Raw genomic sequence first — 27919 nt, 5'->3', positions numbered from 1 at the left:
TAAAAGTTAATGCACATTTATCTGAATAATAACCAAGATGTCAATAATTTTTATCCTATTTTAAAAGAATTTGTTTCTATATCTTGTTCGCATTTTCACCATATTATTTCCTATCTAGCTTGAAAAAATAAGCCACTGGCCCTAACACAACTCTCATATTCCACCTCAATATCTAAGCACCTTTAAATCTCTTAGTAATATACCACTATTTTATGTCTTTTTACTTCATAGTTTCATCAATTTCTTAAAATCAGTTTTTATGAATTGAAGAAGCTCCCCAGTTGATTATTTTCTAATTTTCTTTTTAAAAAATTTTTTTAACGTTTATTTATTTTTGAGACAGAGAGAGACAGAGTGTGAACAGGAGAGGGGCATAGAGAGAGGGAGACACAGAATCTGAAACAGGCTCCAGGCTCTGAGCTGTCAGCACAGAGCCTGACGTGGGGCTCGAACTCACAGACCGTGAGATCATGACCTGAGCCGAAGTTGGACGCTTAACCGACTGAGCCACCCAGGCGCCCCATTTTCTGCTAATTTTCATGCGCTATTATGACAAAGTAGAGAATGGAAAGTACAATAAAAGAGTCTGTCATGATAGAGCAAATAACTGCGTTTAATACTATTATCTTTTCTAGCATGTATTCAATTGTGTTGTAATTATTTGTGTATGTCTTTATAGATCCGGAGCCTTGAGGGGGCCATGTGCCATTTATGATTTCTTCAACCCCTATGAGGAATACCTGGCACATAATAAGCACTCACTGAAAACTTCCCAAATTAAGTACAGAACTGACACAAGTCATAGGCTTATCCTTTAGAGCCGCAAAGATTATATGTAGACTTTGGTTCAATCAAACCCAAATAGCAGGGGTGATGGGTGGTTGATATAAAATTTAAACTTTCAGACTGCCTTGTGTCTTTTTAGACTGTCAACCTCTCAAGTGTCTTTAACCTTGTGGTATCTCAATTATCTAATGTTTTCTCTCTTTTCTGCAGGTTGGACTCAGATCTGTGATAGAGCAATTTCCTGGGAAGCTCGATTTTGTCCTGGTGGATGGGGGTTATGTCCTAAGCCATGGCCACAAGCAGTTGATGTGCTTGGCCAGATCTGTTCTCAGTAAGGCAAAAATCTTACTGCTTGATGAACCTAGTGCTCATTTGGATCCAATGTGAGTTTCAGAATTCCTGCCATTTAATCTTTGAGGCCTACTTCATACTGATACCGGTTCCCATTAGGCGGTCATGTCTGCAAGTGGAGGATCCCTCACTACATATGAAATGACTGCCCAGTGGAAAAGTCACTATATGATGTGAGCACAAGTGCTTATATCCTGGTATAAGAGCCCTGTGTTCTCTTCTGAGTATAATTTTGGAATTTCATAGAAACTCTCCCCCTTGTCAAAACATGATGAAATACTTAGTTACATAGGCATAATCTGATGCTTATGATTTTCCTTTATGTACCATTTATATGATAAGACTTTTTAGAGCACAAAAGAACCACTAGTGATTCCACATGATAATAAAATGTACTTATTTGTGAAATTTTCTTCAAAATATCTGTCCTATTTATTTATGGAAACTTAGAATCTGCCCCATGGTTGGGAAGCTGATTGTGGCCAACTCTAAATCAGCATTATGTTAATAAAAGTATTCAAAGAAAGATAAGTAATTTAAAGAACTAAACTGATGGGACAGTGGGTATGTCATCAAGGATAAAGGCAGATTATGGACCTTCTGTGATGTTATATGTGTTGTTTTCTTTCTTTTCTAGAACATACCAAATCATTCGAAGAACCCTGAAACAAGCATTTGCAGATTGCACAGTAATCCTCTCTGAACACAGGATAGAAGCTATGTTGGAATGTCAACGATTTTTAGTGAGTGTTGACAACTTGCTTAAGATCTCATTTCTCCTTTATTTCTTGATAACAATATCTCATGTGGGACTTCCTGCAAATCACAACACAACAACGTACAAGTTCTTTCAAATACGTGTCACACAGCCATCCAGCTTTATTCCGAATAGTTGCATAATTTCTCACTTTGATTTGAGCTATGAGGTGAGGTTAGAATCCAGTAAATCTCAAATATCAGAATATTACTAGGTAACATTAATAAATTGAAACATCTGTACATTGAGTCCTTTATTTGGGGATCAAGTCATAATAAGGTCTAAGTCCTGATGCTTTTAATGACTAAATCTCCCTTGGATGGGGTCCAGGAGAGGCCTGGATTGCCTTGCAATCTGATGTGTGGTTTTAATGCAGTAGTTGAAAGACTCTTTTTATTCTTCTCATCATTATTTGGAGCTCAGGTAAGTGCCTCTCCCAAACACCTTCTTACTGTGCTTTCAAAACTGTCACAGATTCTTTCAAGTCATGTTTACAAATTCCCTTGGGTTTAGTCACAAGGAAATTCTGAGGATGATGTATCACATCGTTTCCATTAAGGCTTTTGAGGCTCCTGGAGGTAAATTCTTTTCTTACTGAAGGATTGTTATTACCATTATTATTACTAAGCTTCAAGTGACAAATTATGGGGCTGACCCACAGCCTCTTGCCCTGCCATGGTCAGGTTCAGGAGATTGGGAATAGCCTTTCTATCCTCTGGCCTTGCGTTTGCTCAACTTGAACATGTGAGGGAGGTATTTTAAACTCACGCAAATCCTGACCAATTTGGAATTGTTAAGCTTCAAGTCCCCTGTTGAAGAGGCTCAATTTTTTGTCATGCTGTGGACTTAACATTCTTTTTTTTTTTTTTTTTTTTGGTGTTTTTTTTTTTAACGTTTATTTTTGAGAGAGAGAGAGAAAGAGTGCAAGAGAGAGAGGGGCAGAGAGAAAGGGGAAGACACAGAATCTGAAGCAGGCTCCAGGCTCCAAGCTGTCAGCACAGAGCCTGATGCAGGGCTCGAACTCACTAACTGTGAGATCATGACCTGAGCAGAAGTCAGACACTTAACCGACTGAGCCACCCAGGCACCTCTACATTAATTTTTAAGGTCACATATGAGGATCTATCAAAGGTCTTTCTGGCTGAGCAAGCAATGTTAGTTCCTTTAAAGTTCTCTGAAGAAGCACAGTGCTCAGTACTATAGTAATTAAAAAACAAAAGTCTTCCAGCTGCTCAGTAGAAAATTATAGCTAATTTTCCAAAGGGAGAAGCTCAATAAAGCAAGAGGACTCTGCAATGAAAGGAGATATCTCTGACTGTTCAGACTGCCAGCCTGTGGACACTGTGTTTCCTTTTCGGCTTTTCTCTTCCTCTAAGCCTCTACCAGTTTCTGCCCTTGCTCTGGTCCACCCTGTCTTCTGTCCGAGATCTCACTAACGGCCACTTCCATAGGTCATAGAGGAGAACAAGGTGCGGCAGTATGATTCCATCCAGAAGCTGCTGAGTGAGAAGAGCCTCTTCCGCCAGGCCATCGGCCCCTCAGAACGGCTCAGGTTCTTCCCCACCAGGAACTCCAGCAGGCACAAGTCTCGTTCCAAAATTGCTGCTCTGAAGGAGGAGACGGAAGAAGAAGTGCATGAAACAAGGCTTTAGAGAGCAGTGCAAATATTTGCATGGGATGTTTGCTTATGAAATTGGAGGAGAAAACATTTTCTGCCTCAGAAAACTACGATGTGTAATGTTTATCTTTAAAAGGAAAAATTTTGATAAGAGGAGTTAAGGATGCTCAGATGGGTCTGGATAAGTGGCTTCCTGGCAGTGGGCAAATTGTGTGAAAGGTACTCCAAATCCTTGAAGATTTACCACTTGTGTTTGCAAGCCAGATCTTCCTGAAAACTTTTTCCCTTTGGTAGTCATTGGAAAGGTGGCTATCAACATCAGCCAGCCTCATTGTTCAACTTACTATTTAGTGAGACTTGCTAATTTGTATTATTGGAGAAGAACTGTAATCACACTATTTAGAGATATGATTAATTAATGGTAACTGGAAACTTTAGTGGCTTATGTAAGTTTATATCCCTTTTCCTGTACTCTCTCCAAGATATTTAAGAACACAACTATATTGTCTGTTAAATATTCAGACTGTTCTGTTTCCAAGCAAGTGTTAGAATACCCCAAGAGTCACACATCAGCTTGTCAAAATATACACCATGTTAACATCGAGGTATCAGGAGAGAGAACTTCCTGATTTGGGAAAGGGTTAATACCACTCACTGCTCTACCAAAAATCCAAATAACTCAGACAAAGTACATCCCTTACCTGGGAAAAGGGCTGTTATAGTCCGATGTAGCAGGATAATTCCCTTGATGCAGAAGTTGACATGACTTTTCCCAGCTTCCAGAAAGTAACAAGCTCATAAGACCTCTGAACAGAGGATGACTGGAAAAAATGCTTTAAGGCAAATTGGTGCAGGAAAACCCTTCTTACCCCAGAAGCTCTGGGAAGAGAGTGTGCAGGCAGATAGGCTGTGGGCGCTGTGGGTAGATACACATGAAATCCAAAGATCTAGGTGTATGTAGGGCTATGCTGTATAGTTTAAGGCCGCATGCATTTCCTACTGTACAGACTGAGTGGGGCACATAATGGGAGACACATGGAAGAGGCAAGCAATTCATTTTATACGCTTCTGTTTTATAATTCTGTGATGCAAATAAAATTTTCTCTAGGAAATATTTATTTTAATATTTCAAACTCATATAAATGCCTGTATTTTAAAATGATTATATGAATTATATTTGTATTAAAAGAATTTTATATTTGAAATGTTGACTTTTATGGCGCTAGTTATTTTTTGTGATATTATGTTAAGACTGAAGGGAAAAAAAAAAACCTTGGGGGATGTTGACCAGAGGCGATGAATTACCTTGATGGTGTAGAGAGAAGCATTAGGGCTCCCAAAGATTTTCACACCTCTATGAGTCCCTGCCAACACACATGTTCCCTCTTAGAAGCTGTTCTGAAGAAAATGGTACCACAAAATCTGACCGCTCCTGTCAAGGACACATGCCTTCCCAACTCCAAACTAACCGTTAAGATTGGATTCTATTTATCACTGTAAGAAAATACCATGTGCCAATAAAATCTGTATATTTGTGTGAAATTTAGCTGTTATCAGATGTGTTCACTAATCATGTCTCACTGATCTCTTCAGTCTCTAAGTATCATGGAACACAAAACATGACTCATTTCTTTAAATACAGTTTCTTGGGGATCCCACATGAGTTAAGATACTCTTAAGAAACTTTTTTAAAACTGCTGTGACAGAAAACATGAATAGACACTTCTCTAAAGAAGACATCCAGATGGCCAACAGGCACAACATTGCTCCTCATCAGGGAAATACAAATCAAAACCACACTCAGATACCACCTCACGCCAGTCAGAGTGCCTAAATTGAACAAATCAGGAGACTATAGATGCTGGCGAGGATGTGGAGAAACAGGAACCCTCTCGCACTGTTGGTGGGAATGCACACTGGTGCAGCCGCTCTGGAAAACAGTGTGGAGGTTCGTCAAAAAATTAAAAATAGATCTACCCTATGACCCAGCAGTAGCACTAATAGGAATTTCCCCAAGGGATACAGGAGTGCTGATGCATAGGGGCACTTGCACCCCAATGTTTATAGCAGCCCTTTCAACAATAGCCAAATTATGGAAAGAGACTAAATGTCCATCCACTGATAAATGGATAAAGAAATTGTGGTTTATATACACAATGGAATACTGCGTGGCCATGAGAAAGAATGAAATATGGCCCTTTGTAGCAACGTGGATGGAACTGGAGAGTGTTATGCTAAGTGAAATAAGTCATGCAGAGAAAGACAGATACCATATGTTTTCACTCATGTGGATCATGAGAAACTTAACAGAAGACCATGGGGGAGGGGAAGGAAAAAAAAAAAGGTTAGAGAGGGAGGGAGCCAAACCATAAGAGACTCTTAAAAACTGAGAACAAACTGAGGGTTGATGGGGGGTGGGGGAGGGAGAGGAGGGTGGGTGATGAGCATTGAGGAGGGTACCTGTTGGGATGAGCACTGGGTGTTGTATGGAAACCAATGTGACAATAAATTTCATATAAAAAAAATAAAACTGCTGTGAAATATACATAACCTAAACTCGACCTTCTTTAAGTGCATAATTCTGTGGCCTTAAATACATTCACATTGTTGTATAGCTATCATCACCCTCCATCCACAGAATGTGTTTCATCTTGCAAAACTGAAACTCTGTAGCCATTAAAATGCTATTCTTCCCTCCTCCTAGCCCCAGGCAATCACCATTCCATGTTCTATCATTGTGAATGTGACTAAGTACCTCATCTGAGTAGAATCTTATGATATTTGCTCTTTTGTGACTGGATTATTACACTTATCATGGCTTCAAGGCTCATCATGTTGTAGCATATGTCAGAGTTTTCTTACTTTTTAAAGCTGAGTAATATTCCATTGTATGTATACACCACATTTTGTTTATTCGTTTGTCAATTTAGATTGCCTCCACCTTTTGACTATGTTGAATAATACTTTTATGTACATGGGTGTACAAATATCTTCTTGTGTCCCTGCTTTCATGAGTTAGGATACATTTGAGGTTATTTTTGTTTTAAAGTTGAGGCTATTTAATAGAAAAAAAAGAGGTATATTCTGCTAAGGACCATTTATTTATTTGAAAGCTTTTTCAAATAGTGGTAGCTATCTGATGGCTCTTAATGAGCAAATCTCAGCAAGGGAAATAGTATTTCAAGGATTTTTAAAAAATGTTTATTTATTTTGAGAAAGAGAGTCGGGGAAGGAGGGGCAGAGACAGAGAGAGAGAGAGAGAGAGAGAGAGAGGGAGGGAGAGAGAAAATCCCAAGCAGATTCCGCACTGTTAGTGCACAGCCTGACATGAGATCATGACCTGAGCACAAATCAAGAGTTGGACACTCAACCTTTTAGCCACCCAGGAGCCCCAAGGGAAATAGTAATTTTTTAAAGAATTTTTCTAATGTTTATTTATTCTTTAGAAAGATAGAGGGAGCACAAGCGGGGAAGGGCAGAGTGAGATGGAGACACAGAATCTGAAACAGGCTCCTGGCTCTGAGCTGTCAGCACAGAGCCCGACGTGGGGCTCAAACTCACAAACCATGAGATCATGACCTGAGCCAAAGTCAGATGTTCAACCGACTGAGCCACCCAGGTGCCCCTACGAAATAGTATGTGTACACTAGAAGCTAAGTGGCTTTTCTTTGTTTAAATCCCAGCTTTTAGTTGATGAGGTTTCTCTGGTACTCCTTTCTTCTTGGAAGAATTTCATCATAAAAGATGCAGGTACCGGCATGTGGTAGATAGACAGTAGACCCCTACTAAGTCCTCTAACTCTGTCCTTATTTGGAGAGGTTTGTTTTTATATATGACCCCAAGAAGAGTCTCAGAGCACGGTCTATTCAAATCATTCTAGTTCTTTTTTTTATTATTAAACCTTATTTTTAGGGGAAGTTTTAGTTTACAGCAAAATTGAGCAGAAAGTACAGAGTCCCAGTAAACCTCCTGCACCCCCATACATACAGCCTTCCCCACTATCAATATTCCACATCAGAGTGATACATTTTTACAATCAGAATATCATTTTCACCCAAACTCCATGGTTTACATTAAGTTTCACTCTTGGCGAGCCCTCATTTATCTGCTCCTTCCCCCTACTCCCAGGTAACAACTGATTTTTTACTATTTCCATAGTTTTGCCTTTTCTAGAATGCCACATAGTTGCAATCATACAGTATGTAGTCTTTTCAGATTGGCTACTCTTACTTAGTAATACACATTTAAATTTCCTCTTTAAGACACGGAAGCCAAGCCTTTTCATGGCTTGATATCTCATTTCATTTTAGTACAGAATAATGTTCCATTATCTGGATGTTTATTTATCCATTTACCTACTGAAGGACATCTTGATTGCCTCCAAGTTTTGGCAGTATGAATAAAGCTGCTATAAACATCCTTGTGAAGATTTTCGTGTGGACAAAAGTTTTCAACTCCTTTGGGTAAATGCTAGGGATCTTAGGGTAAGAGTATGTATGTTTAGTTTTGTAAGAAGCCATCAAACTGTCTTCCAAAATTTCCACCAGCAATGGAGGAGAGTTCCCATTCCTCTGCCACCTCCCCAGCATTTTGCCTTGTCAGTGTTTGGGAGTGTGATCATTCTAGTATAGTTGTGTAGCAGTATCTCATTGTTGCTTTAATTTGCTTTTCCCTGATGACATATGCTGCTGAATGTCTTTTCATATGCTAATTTTCCATTTGTATATCTTCTTTGGTGGAATGTCTGTTGAGGTCTTCTGTGCATTTTTTAATTGGTTTATTTTCTTATTGCTGGGTTTGCAGAGCTCTTTTGTATATTTTGGATAATGGTCTTTTCAGATGGGTCTTTTGCAAAAATTTATTCCTAGTCTATAGTGTGACTTTTTATTCTCTTGACATTGTCTTTTGCAGAGCAGAAGTTTTTACTTTAAATGAAGTCCACCTTATCAATTTTTCTTTCACAGGTTGTACCTTTGGTATTGTATCTAAAAAGTCATCTTCATACCTAAGGTCATCTAGGTTTTTTACCATGTTATCTTCTACAAATTTTATAGATCTGCATTTTACATTTAGGTCTGTGATCCATTTTGAGATAATTTTTGTGAAGAGTGTAAGGTTTGTGTCTAGATTAATTTTTAACACGAAGATGTCCAGGTGTTCTAGGATGATTTATTGAAAAAAAAAAAAAAAACTATCTTTTCTCCATTGTATTGCTTTTCCTCATTGTCACAGATAAGTTGACTATATTTATGTAGGTCTAGTTCCAGGCTCTCTATTCTGTTCCACCAAATTATTTGTGTATTCTTTTGACAATACTATACTCTTGATTGCTGTTGCTTTATAGAATATCTTGAAGTTGAGTAGTGCCAGTTCTTGGACTTTATTCTTCTCCTTTATTATTGAGTTGGGTATTCTGGGTCTTTAATTTCTCCATATAACTTTTAGAATCAGTTTGTTAATATCCACAAAATAACTTGCTGGGATGTTTATTGGGATTGTGTTGAAACTATAAATCAAGTTGGAAGGAAACACATCTTGACAATATGGAGTCTTCCTATCCATGAATATGGATCTCCCTGTATTTAGTTGTTTTTAGATTTATTTCATAAAAGTTTTCTTCAAAGTTTATTATAGTTTCCTCATATATAGATCTTATGTATATTTTGGCAGATTTATAACTATTTCATTTTTGGAGGGGTGCTAATGTAACTGGCATTGTGTTTTTAATTTCTAATTCCACTTGTTTATTGCTCGAACAGGGAAAATGATTGATTTTTGGATATTAACCTTGTATCCTGCATCCTTGCTATTATCATTAAATTAAATTAAATTAAATTAAATTAAATTAAATTAAAAAGTTTCAAGAAAGTTTTTTTTCAATTTTGAATTTTCTCCATATATGATCATGTCATCTGCGAAGGAAGACAGTTTTATTTCTTCCTTTCCAATCTGTATACCTTTTATTTCCTTTTCTTGTCTTGTTTCATAGCTAGGACTTCTGGTAGGATGCTGAAAGCAGTGGAAAGGGGGACATCTTTGACTTGTTCTTGATCTTAATGGAAAAGCTAAGTTTGTCACCATTAAGTATATTAGCTATAGGGCTTTTGTAGATCAAGTTGAGACTTTCTTCTCTATTCCTACATTACTGAGGGTTTTTATCAGAAATTGGTGTTGGATTTTGTCAAATGCCTTATCTTTTTAAAGTTTATTTACTTATTTTTAGTAATCTCTACACCCAATGTGGGGCTGGAACTCACAACCTCGAGATCAAGAGCCACATGCTCTTTAGACTGAGCCAGACAGGTGCCCCTCAAATGCTTTTTTGGCATCTATTGATATAATCGTGTGATTTTTTTTTCTTATTTGGCCTGTAATTGTGGTAGATTACAAAAAATAAATTAATTGATTTTCAAATGCTGAATCAGCCTTGTGTACCTAGGATTAGTCCCACTTTGTGGTGGTGTATAATTCTTTTTATACATTGCTGGACTAGACTCGCTAATATTTTGTTGACCATTTTGCTTCTATGTTCTTGAGAGATAGTGACCTATAGTTTAAGTATTAAGGTAATGCTGGTTTCAAAGAATGACTTAGAAGGTATCCCCTCTGTTTGTATCTCCTGAAAGAAATTGTAGAGAATTAGTAGGATTTCTTCCTTAAGTGTTTGGTAGAATTTACCATGAACTCATCTGGGCCTGGTGTTTTCTATTTCAGAAAGTCATTAATTATTGTTTTAATTTGTTTAATAGGCTTATTTAGATCGACTATTCTTTTTTTCTTTTTGTGTGTTTTTGCAGATTGTATCTTTCAAGGTTCATTTCACCTAGGTTTTCAAATGGATGGACATAGAGTTTTCCATAGTATTCTTTTATTATCATTTTAATGTCCATGGGATCAGTAGTGATTTCCCCTCTTTCATTTCTGATATTAGTAATTTATGTCCTCTGTTATTTTCTTAGCATGGCTAGAGGCTTATCTATTTTTTAAGTTTTTTTTTATGTTTATTCACTTTTGAGAGACAGAGACAGAGTGAGATCATGGGAAGGGCAGAGAGAGAGGAAGACACAGAATCCAAGGCAGGCTCCAGGCTCTGAGCTGTCAGCACAGAGCCCGACATGGGGCTTGAACCTACAAACCATGAGATCATGACCTGAACCAAAGTCAGACACTTAACCAACTGAGCCACCCAGGCGCCCTGAGGCTTATCTATTTTATTGATCTTTTCAAAGAACCAGTCTTTTGTTTTGTTGATTATGTTTATTAATTTCCTATTTTCAGTTTCATTAATTTCTGCTTTAATTTTAATTATTTACTTTCTTCCACCTAATTTAGATTTAATATGCTCTTCTTTTTTGGTTTTCTAAGGCGGAAGCTTAGATAACTAAGTTTAGATCTTTCTTCTTTTCTACTATAGTCATTCAATGTTATACATTTCCACCTAAGCACTACTTTTGCTTCATGCCACAAATTTTGATAAGTTTTTTATGTTTATATAGTTCAAGATATTTTTTATTTATGTTGAGATTTCTTCTTTGACTCATATATTATTTAGAAATGTCATGTTTAATCTCCAAGTATTCTGGGATTTTCCAGCTATATTTTGTTGTTGATTTCTAGTTTAATTCCATTGTGGTCTGACAACATGTAATTTCTATTCTTTTTAATTTGTTAAGGTGTTTGCTGGCCCAGAATATGTTCTATCTCAGTGAATGTTCTATGTAAGGTTGAGGTTCTATTTTGCTGTTGTTGGATGAAGTAGTCTATAGATTCAATTATATCCAGTTGATTAATGGTACTGTTAAGTTCTATGTCCTTACTGACTTCCTATCTGCTGAAATCTGTTATTTATTTTAGAGGGGTAGTAACAAGCCTCCAACTATAATAGTAGATTCATCTATCGCAGTCTCTCCTTAAGTTCCATCAGTTTTGCTACATGTATTTTGGGTGTACATATGCCTCTGTTGTTAGGCACACATGCATTAATGAGTATTATGGCTTCTTAGAACATTAACCACTTTATGATTATATGATGCCCCTCTTTATGCCTAATAACTTGCCTTGCTCTGAAGTTAGTTCCGTCTGAAATTAATACAGATGCCCTCACTTTCTTTTGATTAAGGTTACTGTGTTATATATAACTTTCTTCATACCTATATTTTTAATCTGTGTTTCTTTATATTAAAAGTAGGTTTATGGGAGCATCTGGCTGACTCAGGGTTGTAGAGCATGCAGCTCTTGATCTCGGGGTTGTAAGCACAACATTGAGTGTAGAGAGTACTTAAAAATTAAGTCTTTATTTTTTGTAGATAACATATAATAGGGCCTTATTTTTTATATTCCTTCTCACAACCTGTATCTTTTAATCAGTGTTTTTAGACCATTAAAATGTACAATGATCACTGATATAGTTCAATTAATATCTACTGTATTTGTATTTTCTATTGACTATTTTTTACTTTCTCATTTTTTCCTCCCCTTTGTGGCTTTGAGGATTTTGTATGATTTCATTTTCTCTCCTTAGCATATCAATTGTATTTCTTTTTTTTCTTGCTTTTCTTTTAGTGATTGCAATATATGTTTACAACTAATCCAAGTCCCTTTTATTATTTTTTTTATTATTTTTTTTAACGTTTATTTATTTTTGAGACAGAGAGAGACAGAGCACGAACGGGGGAGGGGCAGAGAGAGAGGGAGACACAGACTCGGAAGCAGGCTCCAGGCTCTGAGCCATCAGCCCAGAGCCCCACGCGGGGCTCGAACTCACAGACCGCGAGATCGTGACCTGAGCTGAAGTTGGACGCTTAACCAACTGAGCCACCCAGGCACCCCTCCAAGTCCCTTTTAATAACACTCTACCATTGCATTGGTAGTGCAAGCACTTCATAATAACAAAATATTACTAATTTACCTCTCTTGTTCCCTGTATTATTGCTGTCATTCATTTCATTTATACATAAGATTATTTATATACACAGTATATATAATTAAATACATTGTTGCTACTACTTATCAAACAGACTGTAAGTTTTTAGATCAATTAAGAATAAGAAGAAATAAGCTCTCCTTTTCTCTGCCATGTTGATGTGTGTGGCTGACTGCTCCTTGCCATGTTTTCTCACAAGACTTTCAGGATCAAGCAATTCCTGGCCAAAAAATGAAAGCCGAATTTTCCCATTCCCCAGTGGGTTTGGATGAAAGCTGGTAATAAAATCAAGTACAAATCCAAGAAGAGACATTGGAGAAGAACCAAGAACCTGGGTCTCGAAGGAGTCACACATGAGATGGAACACATATTTATGCTGCATGAAGGTTACTTGCTCGTACCATATCACTCTGTAAACATCATTACTACTTGAACAATACATGTTTTATTGGATGTGATTTTTCTGTCACTTTGTTTCTGCACCCATAAGTTGGTTAGTTCATTCAATAATAAATATTTGTTTGGTTTTGGGAAAAAGTAAGAAAAGTAAAAGTTTTATTTTATTTTACCTTCACTTATTCATTCTCTGATGCTTTTTTTTTTTTTCTTGTGGATCTGAGTTTCTGGCCTAAATAATTTCTCTTTTCTCTGAAGAGCTTCTTTTAACATTTCTTTCAAAGTAGGTCTACTGGCTACAAATTCCATCAGTTTTTGTTTGTTTGAGACTGTCTTTATTTCTCCTTTACTTTTGTAGGATAATTTTGCAGACTACTGAATTCTAGGTTGCTGGGGATTTTTTTATTCTTCTAAACACTTTAAATATCTCACTCCACTCTTCTTGCCTGCATGTTTTTTGAGGAATAGTCAGATGTAATTCTTACCTTTTCTCCTCATAGGTAGTGTTTTTTCCTCTGGCTTCTTTCAAGTTTTTTTTTCTTTGTTATTGAGTTTCTGCACTTTGAAGATGCCTAGGTTTCAGATGAGGTTTTTTGGCATTTATCCTGTTTGGTGTTCACTGAGCTTACTGGACCTGTGGTTTGGTTTTTGGCATTAATTTGCAGAAATTTTCAGTCATTATTGCTTAAAATATTTCTTTTGTCTCTCTTTCTTCTTCTGGTATTCCATTTACAGGTATTTTATACTTTTTGTAACTGACCATGCTTCTTGGATATTCAGGGTTATTTTTTTCAGTCTATTTTTTCTATACTTTTAAGTTTGGAGGTTCCTACTCTCATATCTTCAAGCTGAAGGATTCTTTCCTCAGCCATGTTCCATCTACTAATAAGACAATCAAAGGCATTCTTCATTTCTGTTACAATGTTTTGACCTTCAGCATTTCTATTTGATTCTTTATTAGAATTTCCATCTCACTGTTTACATTATTCACCTGTTCTTGTATCTCGTCTGCTTTCTTTATTAGAGACTTTAGATATTCATCATGGTTTTTATGTATTCTTGGTCTGATAATTTCAACATTCCTGTCATATCAGAATCTAGTCCTAATGCTTATTTAATCCCTTCAAACTGTGTTTTTTGCCTTTTAGAATACCCTGTGATTTTTTGTTAAAAGTGAGACATGATGTAGTAGGAAAAAGGAACTCTGGTCAAAAGATCTTCAGTTATGTGGTAGTAATGTGGGAGTGGGGGGAGGCAAGGATTCTGTAATCCTATAATTAGGTCTCTGTCTTTTGGTGTTGTAAACTTCACTAGTGCTTCTCAGCTTTCTGTCCTCTCTCTCAAGTGGAACACGATGGCTAGAATACACTGGAATTGGATATTTCTTTTCCCCAGGTAAGTCAGGCTCTGGTAAAATAGTTTGTCCTGACGGTAGGCCTTGTAAGAAAAACAGAATGCGCTGGTATTTTTTTCAAAATGCTTAATTTCCCCCCAATGTCTGCTGGAAGCAGGAGGGAACTTTTACTTATCTTTATTATGAGTACCTGTTTGAGCTCCTGGAGGTAAAACTCATGAAAGTGTTGGTCCCTCTCCTCTGAAGACTGGGTCTTAGAATTTTCATCTCTCAGGCTTATCCACACTGAGCCTCTAGAAATCCATTAGTTACAGTGCAAATTTTCCTACCCCACTACTGGTTCCAGGGGTTTCTGCTTGGTGGTTTCTACTCAGGTAAGTTGTGATTCTCTCTCTGTATCCACCTGTCTGTTTCTACACCTTCAGCAGCTTGCCCTGTGACCTTACTTCTCTGACATATTTAAAACGAGTTATTGTTTTTTCAGTTTGCTCAACTTTTTCCTTGTTGTTAGGTTGGAGTCGTGACTTCTAAGCTTCTTATGTGCCAGATTTGAAACCAGGAGTCTTTGTAGCTCATTTTAAGTTTAAAAAAAAAAAAAGGAGCTTTGCAGGTACAAGGAGTCAAATGCAAACTACATGTGACAAAAGAATCCATAGTTCTGAAAGACCACTTTAAGAAGAAAACCACTGAAACAACATGGAAAGTCAATGTTGCTCACCCAAGCTGCATTGCTCAGCCTAACAGATGGTGTTTCTTTATATTGGATTTTTTCCCCTTCTCCTGAACATGAAAAAAATAAATAAATAAACTTGGCACAAAAACAGACACTCAGATCAATGGAACAGAATAGAGAACCCAGAAATGGAACCCACAAACGTATGGCCAACTAATCTTTGACAGAGCAGGAAAGAATATCCAATGGAATAAAGACAGTCTCTTCAGCAAGTGGTGCTGGGAAAACTGGACAGCAACATACAGAAGAATGAACGTGCACCACTTTCTTACACCATACACAACTAAAAATGGATGAAAGACATAAATGTAAGACAGGAAGCCATCAAAATCCTCGAGAAAAAAGCAGGCAAAAACCTCTTTGACTTTGGCCTCAGCACCTTACTCAACACGTCTCCGGAGGCAAGGGAAACAAAAGCAAAAATGAACTACTGGGACCTCATCAAAATAAAAAGCTTCTGCACAGTGAAGGAAACAATCAGCAAAGCTAAAAGGCAACCACTGGAATGGGAGAAGATATTTGCAAATGACATATCAGACAAAGGGTTAGTATCCAAAATCTATAAAGAACTGATCAAACTCAACACCCAAAAAGCCAAAAATCCAGTGAAGAAATGGGCAAAAGACATGAAGAGACACTTCTCCAAAGAAGACATCCAGATGGCCAACACATGAAAAAATGCTCAACATCACTCATCATCAGGGAAATACAAATCAAAATCACAATGAGATACCACCTCACACCTGTCAGAATGGCTAACATTAACAACTCAGGCAACAACAGATGTTGGCGAGGATGCGGAGAAAGAGGATCTCTTTTGCACTGCTGGTGGGAATGCAAACTTGTGCAGCCCCTCTGGAAAACAGTATGGAGGTTCCTCAAAAACTTAAAACTAGAACTACCCTTTGACCCAGGAAATTCACTGCTAGGTATTTATCCAAGGGATACAGGTATGCTGTTTTGAAGGGGCACATGCACCCCAATGTTTATAGCATCACTATCAACAATAGCCAAAGTATGAAAAGAGCCCAAATATCCATTGATGGATGAATGAATGGATAAACAAGATGTGGTATATATATGTACAATGGAGTATTACTCAGCAATCAAAAAGAATGAAATCTTGCCATTTGCAACTATGTGGATGGAACTAGATGGTATTATTGTTGCATCCACACGACTCCTGAAACAGGATGCTACCGGCACCAGTGACAGTCACAACAAAGTTTATTACAATGAGAGGCAAGGCCGACCAATTGGGACCAACACTCTTGATAAGAGTGCGGCCCCGAACAACTGGGGTACAGAGTTTTTAAAGCCGATCACATCGTTTTATCGTTATCTGGGAACAGAACAGAGAAACAGTTCCCAGATGAGTTAGAAACAGTTGCCAGATGAGTCAGAAACAGTTACCGAACGAGGTGATTATTTTAGACTTTCTGCCGCTAAGTTGCAACTAGTGGATCTCCTTGACCTTGTCTCTGATGCTCTTTTTTGAGGTTTTGTTTCCTTCATTGGTAAAGCCTGATTCACAAGAGTATGAAGTATGATTTACAAGAGTAAAAGCAAGGTTGTTATCTTTTGCCCTTCAGTGTCAGAACAAAGTTGTTATCTTTCAAGCTAAGCATTAGCCCTACACTACAATTTAACCCTTACATTATGCTAAGTGAAATTAGAGAAAGATAAATATCATATGACTTCACTCATACGAGGACTTTAAGACACAGAACAGATGAACGTAAGGGAAGGGAAGCAAAAATAATATAAAAACAGGGGGGGGGGGGGGCGCCTGGGTGGCTCAGTCGGTTAAGCGTCTGACTTCGGCTCAGGTCATGATCTCGCGGTCCGTGAGTTCAAGCCCCGTGTCGGGCTCTGTGCTGACAGCTCAGAGCCTGGAGCCTGTTTCAGATTCTGTGTCTCCCTCTTTCTCTGACCCTCCCCTGTTCATGCTCTCTCTCTCTATGTCTCAAAAATAAATAAACGTTAAAAAAAATTAAAAAAAAAACAGGGAGGGGGACAAAACATAAGAGACTCTTAAATATGGAGAACAAAGGGTTGCTGGAGGGGTTGTGGGAGAGGAGTGGGCTAAATGGGTAAGGGGCATTAAGGAATTCACTCCTGAAATCATTGTTGCACTTTTTGCTAATTTGTATGTAAATTAAAAAATAAATAATTTTTTTAAAAACTATTTTGGTCACAGACTTCCTACTTTTAGCTAATTTTTTAAACTTTTTTTTTATTATTGAGAGACAGAGCATGAGCATGGTAGGGGCAGAGAGAGGGGGAGACACAGAATCTGAGGCAGGCTCCAGGCTCTGAGCTGTCAGCACAGAGCCCCATGTGGGGCTTGAACTCACAAACTGCAAGATCATGACTTGAGCCAAAGTCAGACACAACTGACTGAGCCACCCAGGTGCCCCTAGCTAATTGTTTTTATATGCAAGTTGTGAGTTGAGTTTTACACGTCTCAGTCTATGCCATCTGACCTCACTCACTCCCATCTGACACACACTTGTTTCATTTATTTCTCAGCCCTTTTACTTTGTTCTTCCTCTTTATGAGAAAAAAACTAAAGCTTACAACAAATACATTTCCTTCCAGTAACCAGGGACTTTCCAGGTCTGGGAAATTGTTATGTATTAGAGTGAAAGGCTAATAAAACCCCCAGTGTAAATATTTTAGTAGTTTGCTAAATAAAGAACCTCAAATACTATGTGGAAGACAATTTAGAAAGAGGTTTAAAGGGTTTAATGTAAAAACCTGTTTGACCTGTTAAAACAGGTGTGGACAACCAATTCCTTATTAAAAGATACAATAAAAAAAAAAAACAAACCCTGTAAATTCAGGACAAATATATTAGGGCATGAGAACTCCATATCAATAGGTTGGGAACTATATGGAGTTTCCAGTGTGTAGACCCAAAGAAGCCCAAGTCATTATTTGTCAGTTGAAAGGGAATTGAGGAAGGAGGTGGTGCCTGGGTGGCTCAGTCAGTTGAGCGTCTGACTCTTGATTTTGGCTCAGGTCATGATCCCAGGGTTGTGAGATCCAGCCCCTTGTCAGGCTATGCACCGAGCATGGAGACTGCTTAAGATTCCCTCTATCTCTCTGTGTGTCTGTCTCCCTTCCCCCTGCCTCTCTTTCTCACTTTCTCTTTAAAGAATTTTTTTAAAAAGAGAGAAAAGAAATGAAATTAGGAGAATTAGAATCTATGTACTTTCTCATAGAAGTGAGAATTCTTAGCAGAAGTTTAGGGTTTATCCTTAATTTGTTATGGTAGGAACACTCGTTTTTTTAATAACTCAGTTTCTCTAGTTGTAAAATTATATAGTGCATTGGAAAAGGCAGTCAAAATTTTTGTTTAGGTGAATATGCTAATGCTGGCCTTTAATTTCATTTAGCAAAATGAATAATGCAGCAATAATGCTGAATAGTAACCTGGATAAAAAATTAAGATACAATTTATATCCCCCATTCATCAAAGTACAAAATCTTCCAAATATTTGCAGGCTTCCAAATTTCCAAAATCAAAATAGAGATTGATCTTTAAGAATGGCCCCCTTGTTGGGGCGCCTGGGTGGCTCAGTCGGTTAAGCGTCCGACTTCAGCCAGGTCACGATCTCGCGGTCCGGGAGTTCGAGCCCCGCGTCAGGCTCTGGGCTGATGGCTCAGAGCCTGGAGCCTGTTTCCGATTCTGTGTCTCCCTCTCTCTGCCCCTCCCCCGTTCATGCTCTGTCTCTCTCTGTCCCAAAAATAAATAAAAAACGTTGAAAAAAAAATTAAAAAAAAAAAAAAAAGAATGGCCCCCTTGTAGATATTTGGTTCTATTGTAAGGATAACTGATTTCCCCAAAAAACACATGCCAACAACTAAATTGAACACAGAGTCACAAACCAACTTAAATGAAGCTCCAAGACTTTTTCCTCTTAAACCATTGTGAATATTGGAAATTAAGCTAAAAGTTTTGGTATATCAATAACTCTTTAGCTGTATTCTCTCCCATTCACCTAGACACTGATGGAATAATAGCGATGATCAGGAATGATGGATGTGCTGATAAATGAAACTAAAACAGAATTGTATTTTGATTGACAAGTATTGGCATAAATGCTTTAAAAATGTAGAAATTCACCTTGCAATTAACTCTTGTGAAATTAAAATTGTAATTTACTAAACACTTTAATATAAAGAAATAAGCTTTCTCTGTTGTCTTAAACAACAAGAAAAACTCCATACAGAGAGTAGAATGGTGGTTTCTAGGGGCTGATATGTAATCCCAGACATTATATAACTTTAGTTGTATATATCTCTAAAAGACAAGGCTTTTCTCTCTTATTCCCCCTCTTTTCTGTAACTTATCCACAGTGCCATAAAAAAAGTCCTTAATATCTTTAAATATCCACTCAATATACAAGTGTCATTGTCTCATTTTTTTTTTAACAAATAGAGATGGCCTTTGTTTTGCACAGTAGTATGGAACTATAAAAGTGACCATGCAAAGATAATATAAATAATTAAGGGGGAAAATTATAATAGTTCCATGACCTTTAAAAATGTTAAACAATTAAACATTTAAAACTCCCTTACTGTAGGTTATACATATATAAGAAAATGAAAAACCTAGTAAAACTCATATTTATTTAGTACACTGTAGTTTAAAACATTAGGAACATTGAGAATTAAAGTGTTTTATTTCTTGGTAAAATACTTATCAAGAAGAATTTGAGCAGTGCTTGTCTTCTGATCAAGAAACTTACTATGTGAAGACAGCGTCTCTTCTGTTTCTTGGCAACTCCTTCCTAGGTTTGGATTGGCTTCTGACATTTTATCCTTGGTGGCTCCAACGTTATGAAATATCTCCAAGATTTGTTTAATGTAAAGATTTTTGCTGATGTCACCTTCTTGGGCCGTCTTGTCTTTTTGTGACAACCACCTTCCTCATTTATGTCCCTGTTTGCCTTCACTCATTTCTTCTAGCTGCGTATCTGCAGTCTCTTGAGTGGCTGCAGTGTCAACATGCCCACAGTCGGCTCTCACTTCTGTAACTCCACTCAAATTCGATTGAATTTCACTTCCAGCATTATCACTTTTTAACCTCTGCTTCATTTTCATCTCTGTTGGCCACCTTTGGAGTCTCCATTTTTGTAAACTATCATGTGGGTTTATCACTGAGAGACAAGGAGACAACATAACCACACACTCCACACACTTTGTTGTTTGTGTGTGTACTGAGTAACAATTGCACAGTGACCAATCACCCACAGCCTGAAATAAATGGTCACTGAGCATGGTGCAAACCTGTTATTTATATAGTGATTTATGGACTGAAAAGCTAGTAGTGACGTTTATACTTCATGCAGTAATTCACCGTGGATAATACTGTGGTAACTGAAATCTGAACCATGTTGCTGAGGGACTGTATTATTTAACCAAATTGTGGTAACAGAAATTCGTTCATATCTGAACAGTTCAAAACATAGACTACCTGTAGTTTGTTTGAATCAAATCCAATTAAGGTTTATACATTGTGATTGGTTCATATATCTCTTAAGTCCCTTTATGGAGTCTCCCTCTATTTTCTTTTTTCCATGCAACTTACTGGTTGAAGAATGGGGTTGTTTATCCTTTGCAATTTTCCACAGTCTGTATTTTGCTATTTTCATCTCCATGGTTTTGTTTAACAAGTTTGTCCTATTTCCTATAAACTGTCAGATCCAAAGGCTTCTTCTAGTTGGCCCTTGAGTTTTTTTGACACACCCTAATAGGTTTTGACAGTTTCCTTGCATTTTGGTATGAGAAGATATTCTAAGCTGAATCATATATATTCTAAGCTTACTTTCAGACATGGACTTAACCATTTCTGCAAGGAACCCTTGTTCTTTTCAGTGGGAAATGGTGTTTGAAGACCAAAATCTGGTCACTAGAGTTGCTCATTACTATTGAATTGGTCCTTGGATTAGTCTTTTCAATGGATTGACCTAAGAAATAAATAAAATATATAGTGGATTTGAACTGAGCAAAGAGATACAATTCTGTATATGTCTATTTCTATGTCTATATCTTTACCTATTTATATATTTACTATCATGAAAATATGTTTTAAGTTTATACTATTACTTCTAATTCAAATTCAGTACTTTGGAGTTTTGCTTACCCTCTTCTATCTCTATTTTCTTTCTTCCATGCCAAGAATCCCACCTCTCAACAACCCCAACAATGATAAGAATTCAGATATCATATATTCACTTGTTCTATCCCATTCCAGTTTCAAAATAATACTACAACACAATACCAACACTATGATTACTGAAGTATATTTAATTTCCTTTTTCTTATTTTCCCTCAAGTTATTTCCATCTTTAGGGTATATTCTACCAGAGAGATGCAGGCAAATTACTATGCTTTCAAATCACTTGGAAGAATCCCTCTCTGTGTGATTATGCTACCAACTGGAGACATATTTAGATCTGTTTATTTTATTTTTTCTTAGCCATCTTTTCCCCTGGTTCTCTCTGATAAACTAGCTCGCCAAATGGTTTAGTTTCTTGTGCTTGTTGTTCTCTTGTAGTTACCAGCCTAGTCTCAATTGTTTACCACCTGATTCTCCCTTGTTTCTGAGAGTGTCTTCAGGCTTGAGCTTCCCACACTCTGTCCCAGATAAAGGCAGTTTGGGGGTGGTGGGTGGGGAGAGTTCTCTGTCCTTATGGTGTGACTTTCTACCTGGTCAAAATCTGTGATCCACTACTCCAGAGCTGGGAGCAAGTACAGTTTCCACTTCTCTTAGAGCTACGCCCCAGCTTTATAGCAAAGTGTTGACTGAGGGTAGTAGAACCTGGTCTTCTAAGCTTGCCTCTCCTGGTATAGAACTTCCATGCTATGAATGAGCTGGAGTGAGGGCAGTATTCTTGGCCTGCCATACCTGGATTGAGCCTCTGCCTGACAATGGAGACTGGGTGGGGGAAGGGAGCCCCTCACCTCCCTATTTCACTCATCTGGAGTGAGCCTTTGCAACACAGAGCTGTGGAATGAGGGGGTGAGAAATGCCATTGGCCCACACCTCCAGGGAAACACTCTGGTCCTAGACTATGACCTTTAAGGAGATGGAACCCCACCTTCTTGGCCACAGCAACTGGAGTAGAACTTCTGTCACACAGCTAGGGGAGAGAAGAGGGAGCAAACTGTGGCTAAAGTGCCATAGACTTTTGTTCTACTAAGATTTACTATATTTTCGTGAACAAATATTTCTTCATTTGCTGTGTCCCATTAGGACAATTTCCAGAGAGTTTAAATGGTTGTTTGATATTTTTTACCAGTAATGGTTTTTTTCCCCCCACTGGAAAGCAGATCTACGGAGCTCTTCACTTTGGTGTTCTAGAAGTTGTCATCCAGTTTTAAACTAATCCCTCTAGTTTTCAATTTTTTCTGATCTTTTACCTCCTGAGTAACTCTTTGAATCAGCTTTTTTTCCCCACTATGTGCCAGTTGCTTTTTATATGTAATTCTCATTTTGTTTCTTACACAATCTTAGGAGTTTCTAGGAACTGTCAGCCTCAGAGAGGTTACAGGTCTTTCCAGAAATCACATCTCACTCCCGGATTTTGAGCCCCTGGAAAATTTAGACTCATTTCTAATCTGAGGAATGTCATCTGAGTTCACCACACAGACTCAGAGAATCACTGCCTAGTTATGCTTTCCTCTTTAGACAACCTACTAGCCCTTCTCTACCCTCACAGAGTCTTAAACATCAGAAAATCTCAGAAAACCAGAACGCTCACAGCACATTCAAGCTCATGTTTTCCAGCACTACCAAGAATCAGGTTTGTGGCTCTGTAATTAGTTTTTAATAGTCTTTGCTAATGTTTGAGTGGTTCCTTTTAACATATTCCAAAGTCTACAAAGGTGTAATAACAAAGGGTTTGGATTAACTTGTATCCATAGTTTCTCAGTCTGTATAGTAGGATGTTATAGGTTACAACAAGACTTCTCAGAGCCTATAATATGCAAAGGTGCATTTTTGATTCTGTAAGAGTGGAATATCGTATGCAATGTTTCCCAGTATATACATCCCATGCAACCCTAATTCCATGTGCCACTTACACTCTGTGTTTTGGGGAGGGTTGGTCTAGAACATTTATTAGGCAAGGAAAATCCTTACCACTGGCTGGAAAACATTTGCATATCAACCATTCTGATTCCCACTGATGCTTAATCTGCATTCCCATCTGGAGAACTCTGAAATAATCCCATAGGTTACCTGTTGATCCTTGGGAGAAATTCAGAAAAACACTTCGGGACAGGTGATTAAATTTGCTAAGGCAAGAACACACTTGTATTCTCCAACGTCCAGCATGGTGCCTTGTACATAATAGGAGCTTAATAAAGACTTGTATAAATACTATCAATAAATACTAAATCAATGCACAATTCGGAATCAAGCTTTCCAAAAAAGGAAAATTACCTCTGTCCTCACTACTGAGGAAGGGATTTATTTTGAGGAAAGGAAGAATGGAAGAACCGCAGCTACACTGAGGGATCTCCAGGAGGGGGTGCCTGGAGGATATGGCCAGGATTGCAGGAAATGTTATCCCACTAAGAACTCAACTCAATCACTGGAAAGATATTGGAAGTTACTCCACAGAGATATTAATCAACCTGAAAGAACTAGACCAGTGGTTTTGAAGCATGGTCCTGAGGTCTACAGCATCTAGCCATTACCTAGGTGTTTAGAAAAGTAAACTCAAGCGCCCCTCCCCTAACTACTGAATTAGAATCATTTGGATTTGCTCAGGAAACTGTTTTAACAAACCCTCCAGGTGATTACTATTCACATTCAAGTTTTAAAAAGCCACTAACCTAAACTATCCTTTTGAAGTCATAGTGATTCCTAGGGACTGCATATTTGTGTCCCTTGGCCTGCCCTCACCAAATTCATATGTTAAAGCCCTAAAACTAAGGTGATGCTATCAGGAGGTGGAGCCTTTAGGAGGAAATTAGGTCGTGGGGGTGGAGCCTTCAAATGAAATTAGTGCCCTTATAAGAGATCCCAGAATGCTCTCTGGTCCTTTTTCCATGAGGACGCACTGAGAAGAAGGTTGGTGTGAACTAGGAAGATAGCTCTCACCGACACCAGATCTGCTGGCACCTTAATCTTAGACTTCCAGCCTCCAGAAATGTGAGAAAGAATTCTGTTGTTTAAATCACCTAGTCGGTGGTGTTTTATTATGTGGCTAAACTAAGATAGTGATAATCATCAGAGCAGTCATTATGAAATCTGGATGCATATTTTGAAAATCTAGAGAACTTGAGAAAACATGGGAACAAAGCCCCATCTCAACCCAATCAAAGAAGAATCTTGGGACAATGGGGTTAGGTTACTGATCACTTAAAGTGCTCTCCAGGTAATTCTAATGTACCACCAGCTAAGAATCATTGACCTGGTAGATTGGGCTTTCAAAGTGGGATAAAGGAGCAGTGATGCTCAGGAAACTAGTGGAGCACAGCAGCAGGTTGAACAGACAGACTGAAGTTTGTCAACCGAGGATAACAACAGTAGAGTGGTGCCTGAAACCTGAGGGTACTGTAGCGGCACTTATGTAAAAAAATTGGTGGTGACATCAAGTGAGAATTCTTAACCAGATATTCAACAGGTTGAGTGCCATCTATGTGTTCTAGGTGCTAGAGATATAGCAGCAAACCAAAAAGGTAAAGTTCTCAGTCTCATGGGGCTTACGTTCTAATGGGCAGAGATAGAAAATCCATGGTTAAACTTTGTAATATAACAGATGGTAATTAAGGAGGAAAATAAAACAGAGAATTAGAGGGATATTTTTACATTCCATAGGCAGAAAAGCCCTTATCGGTAAGGTGACAATTAAACAGAGGCCTGAATGAAGTGAGGAAGTAAGTTATATGGGTATGCTGAAGGAGAGTATTTGAGGCAGATGCAAGAACAAAAGCAAAGGCAGAATCACAGTTGGTACATTGGAGGAACAGGACAGAGACACTGTGTCCAGATTAGAGAGGAAGATAGAATCACAGGGATAAAGAAAGGTGGAAGTTTGGGGGAAGATAATATGGGCTTCTGTAGCAACACTAACTTTTACTCCAAGTAATAAGGGAAACCATTGAGGTGTTTTGAGTGAGAAATAAAGTGATTGGAGTTATATTCTACAGGGTCACTCTGCTGCTGTGTTGAGACTAGACTGAAAGAGGGAGAGTGAAGCACAGAGACCAGTTAGGAATCTATTGCAATATTCCTAGGGAGAGACCAGCAGGTCAGACCAAGGGGCAACAGTGGTGTAGCTGAGAGGTGGTTGGATTCTGCACGTATGTATCTTAAAGATAGAAGCAACAAAATTTGATGATGAATTGGATATATGATGAGAAAGAAGAAGACTCAAGGAAGGTGCTAAGACTTTTGGTCTTAGAAGCTTTAAGGATGAAATTGTTATTTTTGGAGATTGGGAAAACTGAAGGAAAAGCTGGTTGGGGGGAGGTACAGGATCCAGAACCTGTTTTAGACATGTTAAGTTTGAGACATCCAAGTGGAATGTTAAATGAACAGTTGAATATATATGTGTCTGAAGTTGAGGAGAGAGGTCCAGAGTAAAGACAGAAATATAAAAGTCACCACGGGGTGCCTGGGTGGCTCAGTCAGTTAAGCGGCTGACTTCAGCTCAGGTCATGATCTCACAGCTTGTGAGTTCCAGCCCTGCATCCGGCTCTGTGCTGACAACTCAGAGCCTGGAGCCTGCTTCAGATTCTGTGTCTCCCTCTCTCTCTGCCCCTACCCTGCTTTCTCTCTCTCTCTCTCTCTCTCTCAAAAATAAATAAACATTAAAAAATTTTTTAAATCACCAAAATGTGGATTATGTTTCACGCCATAAGAGTGAACTACATCATTGCTACTTCCAGCATTGACATCATCTAAGAGCTCGTTAGAAATGCAGACTCTCATACCCTGCCCCAGGACTATTGAACTGTTGGCACTTCATCATGATCCCCAGGTGATCTGTAGGCACTTTCAAGTTTGAGGATTCTTTCAGATGAGATGACCTAGGGTTTGCATGAAAATAGAAAAGAGGATGAGAGCCTTAGATTAACTTTGGAGGCCATGGAAAAGAGATGAAGACTGAGATAATATGGGGAAGGAGGATCAAGAAAGAAAAGTGTTCAAATCCAAGTTCTGAATGTATTTAAGAAGGAGAGAGTGATCACCTTAGTCAAATGTTGCAGGTCAGTTAAGATGAAGAATGAGAACTATCCACTGGATTTAGCATTACAAATGCCATTGGTGACTTCTACCAGAGCATTTTAGTGGGATTCAAGAGACTGAGAAAAGAGAAAGTAGAGACTGTGAGTATAGACTTTTATGGGTTTTGCTTGGCGGAAAGGAGAGAAATGGGTAGCAAGTGGATGAGAAAATGAGTCAAGTTTTTTTTCTTTTTTTCTTTTTTTTTTTTTGAGAGAGAGAGAGAGAGCATGAGTGCAAGTGAATGCAGGGGAGGGGTGGGAGGTAGGGGAGAGACAGAGAGCGAGAGCGAGCAGGCAAGTGAGAGAGAGAGAGAGAGAGAGAGAGAGAGAGAGAATCTTAAGCAAGCTCCTTGCTCAGAGCAGAATCCAATGTGGGGCTTGATCCCATGGCCCTGGGATCATGACCTGAGCTGAAATCAAGAGTCAGATGCTCAACCAACTGAGCCACCCAGATACCCCAAGTGTTTTTTTTTAAGTTTTTAAGAGGAGAGAGATAACATTCTATTAAAGCAGAAGGGGAGTTGGCAGAGATGGGGGGTAGTCAATAGTTCTCCCAGAATACCTTGAGTAGGTGAAAGGAAAGGGACAGAGGACATAAGAGGAGGGGTCCTCTTCAGTGAATGTCACTTCATGAATGTCACTCATAGGAACAGGGAAAAAAAGGTTGATAGATGTAGGGGTGGGAAATTATGTAAGTTTTCTCTTGATTGACTCAATTTTTATCAATTAAATAGGAAGAAAGCCAGAAGTTGAGCATGAGAATAGGAAAGGAAATATTGGGGATTTAAGGAGAAGGAAGTGTGAACTGTCATCTAAAACAGTTTTCCTGATCTTTTAAAGTCATAGCACACATTTAAAAAGGAATATTTGCATGACACACTTGGGTAATTAGAAGGGCATTTGGAGCCTGGAGAAGTTTATTGGGATGGGAGGCCACTGGCTCAGACCTTTTGGTTGCCACAGGTCCTGCCTAGATGCACAGATGGCTAAAGAAAGTAGTATCTTCTAATATCCTGGTTCTGTTTGGCACATGGCTTTGTAGTAAGATGTGGGAATGAGTGGACTAGAGAAAAGAAAAAGAAAAAAGGTAACCAGGTATCATAAAAGGATCCATTTACAGTAGAGCTCATGAATTTTAAGAGAGACTGGTAAAGATGACTGTATTTTGTAACCATCTTCAGCTATACAGATAGGTAGAGAACCAGATTTAACTAGGTTTGGGGTTATGCCAAGAAATTACACTGGGAAGAGAGGAAGGATGAGGGAGTTGAGGAGTATACAGAGAAAAGTAATTTTGGATCAGGTAATCTAAACTAAGTGAGGAGAGGAATTAGGATGAGTGAGAAATATTGAAAAGATGGGTGGTCAAAGGTCTGTGAGTTTTGTGGGGTCTCAATGTTTTTGGAGTTGGGATACCACAGAGAAGGAAGCTCATGGGATAATAGAATGCCTGAAATTGAGATTATGGGGGAGATACAGATATTGGTAAGGATAAGCCAAGGTACTGCATGGGAGTATGTAGCTGAGGTAAGGTGAAGGAAGTCAGTGTATCAGGAATAATTTACATTGATATTAAAGTCACCAAAACTGATACCGGATGAGGGTAATCATGAACCTGGAGATAAAATCTTCAACAAATAAGGGAGAGTAACCATAAAGAAATATGTACTATAGAAAGAGCTGGTGTAATGTGGTGGTAAAGTCTGATGTCAGAACTTCGGAGAAGAACATTTGTGCAGGAAGGAGGG

General features: G+C 38.3%; 1 protein-coding gene, 1 long non-coding RNA gene and 1 pseudogene across 3 annotated transcripts in view; 2 read left to right on the top strand and 1 right to left on the bottom strand.

The window, feature by feature from the left end:
- Positions 1–5058, top strand: part of CFTR (CF transmembrane conductance regulator) — a 189096-nt gene extending 184038 nt beyond the window's left edge. For both annotated transcript variants that reach the window (XM_025929698.2, XM_086691782.1), the window contains exons 25-27: positions 997–1169; positions 1775–1880; positions 3346–5058. In XM_025929698.2, the coding sequence (XP_025785483.1) occupies positions 997–1169; positions 1775–1880; positions 3346–3546 (480 nt within the window). In that variant the 3' untranslated portion in view covers positions 3547–5058. The remainder of the gene's footprint in view (positions 1–996; positions 1170–1774; positions 1881–3345) is intronic.
- Positions 1900–20174, bottom strand: LOC147583095 (uncharacterized). Its single transcript, XR_015245355.1, has 3 exons — positions 19676–20174; positions 4214–4428; positions 1900–3501 (listed from the first exon to the last, which is right to left on the bottom strand). It is a non-coding gene; the product is annotated as an uncharacterized LOC147583095 (long non-coding RNA).
- Positions 12620–12868, top strand: LOC112866389 (large ribosomal subunit protein eL39-like; annotated as a pseudogene).
- Positions 20175–27919: the final 7745 nt, after the last annotated feature.

Source organism: Puma concolor, chromosome A2, assembly GCF_028749965.1.
Source record: "Puma concolor isolate L17-30 chromosome A2, mPumCon1.1.hap2, whole genome shotgun sequence".
NCBI classification, from domain to species: domain Eukaryota; kingdom Metazoa; phylum Chordata; class Mammalia; order Carnivora; family Felidae; genus Puma; species Puma concolor.
Note: the sequence above shows the minus strand (reverse complement) of the source record. Positions and strands in the feature narration are given on the sequence as shown.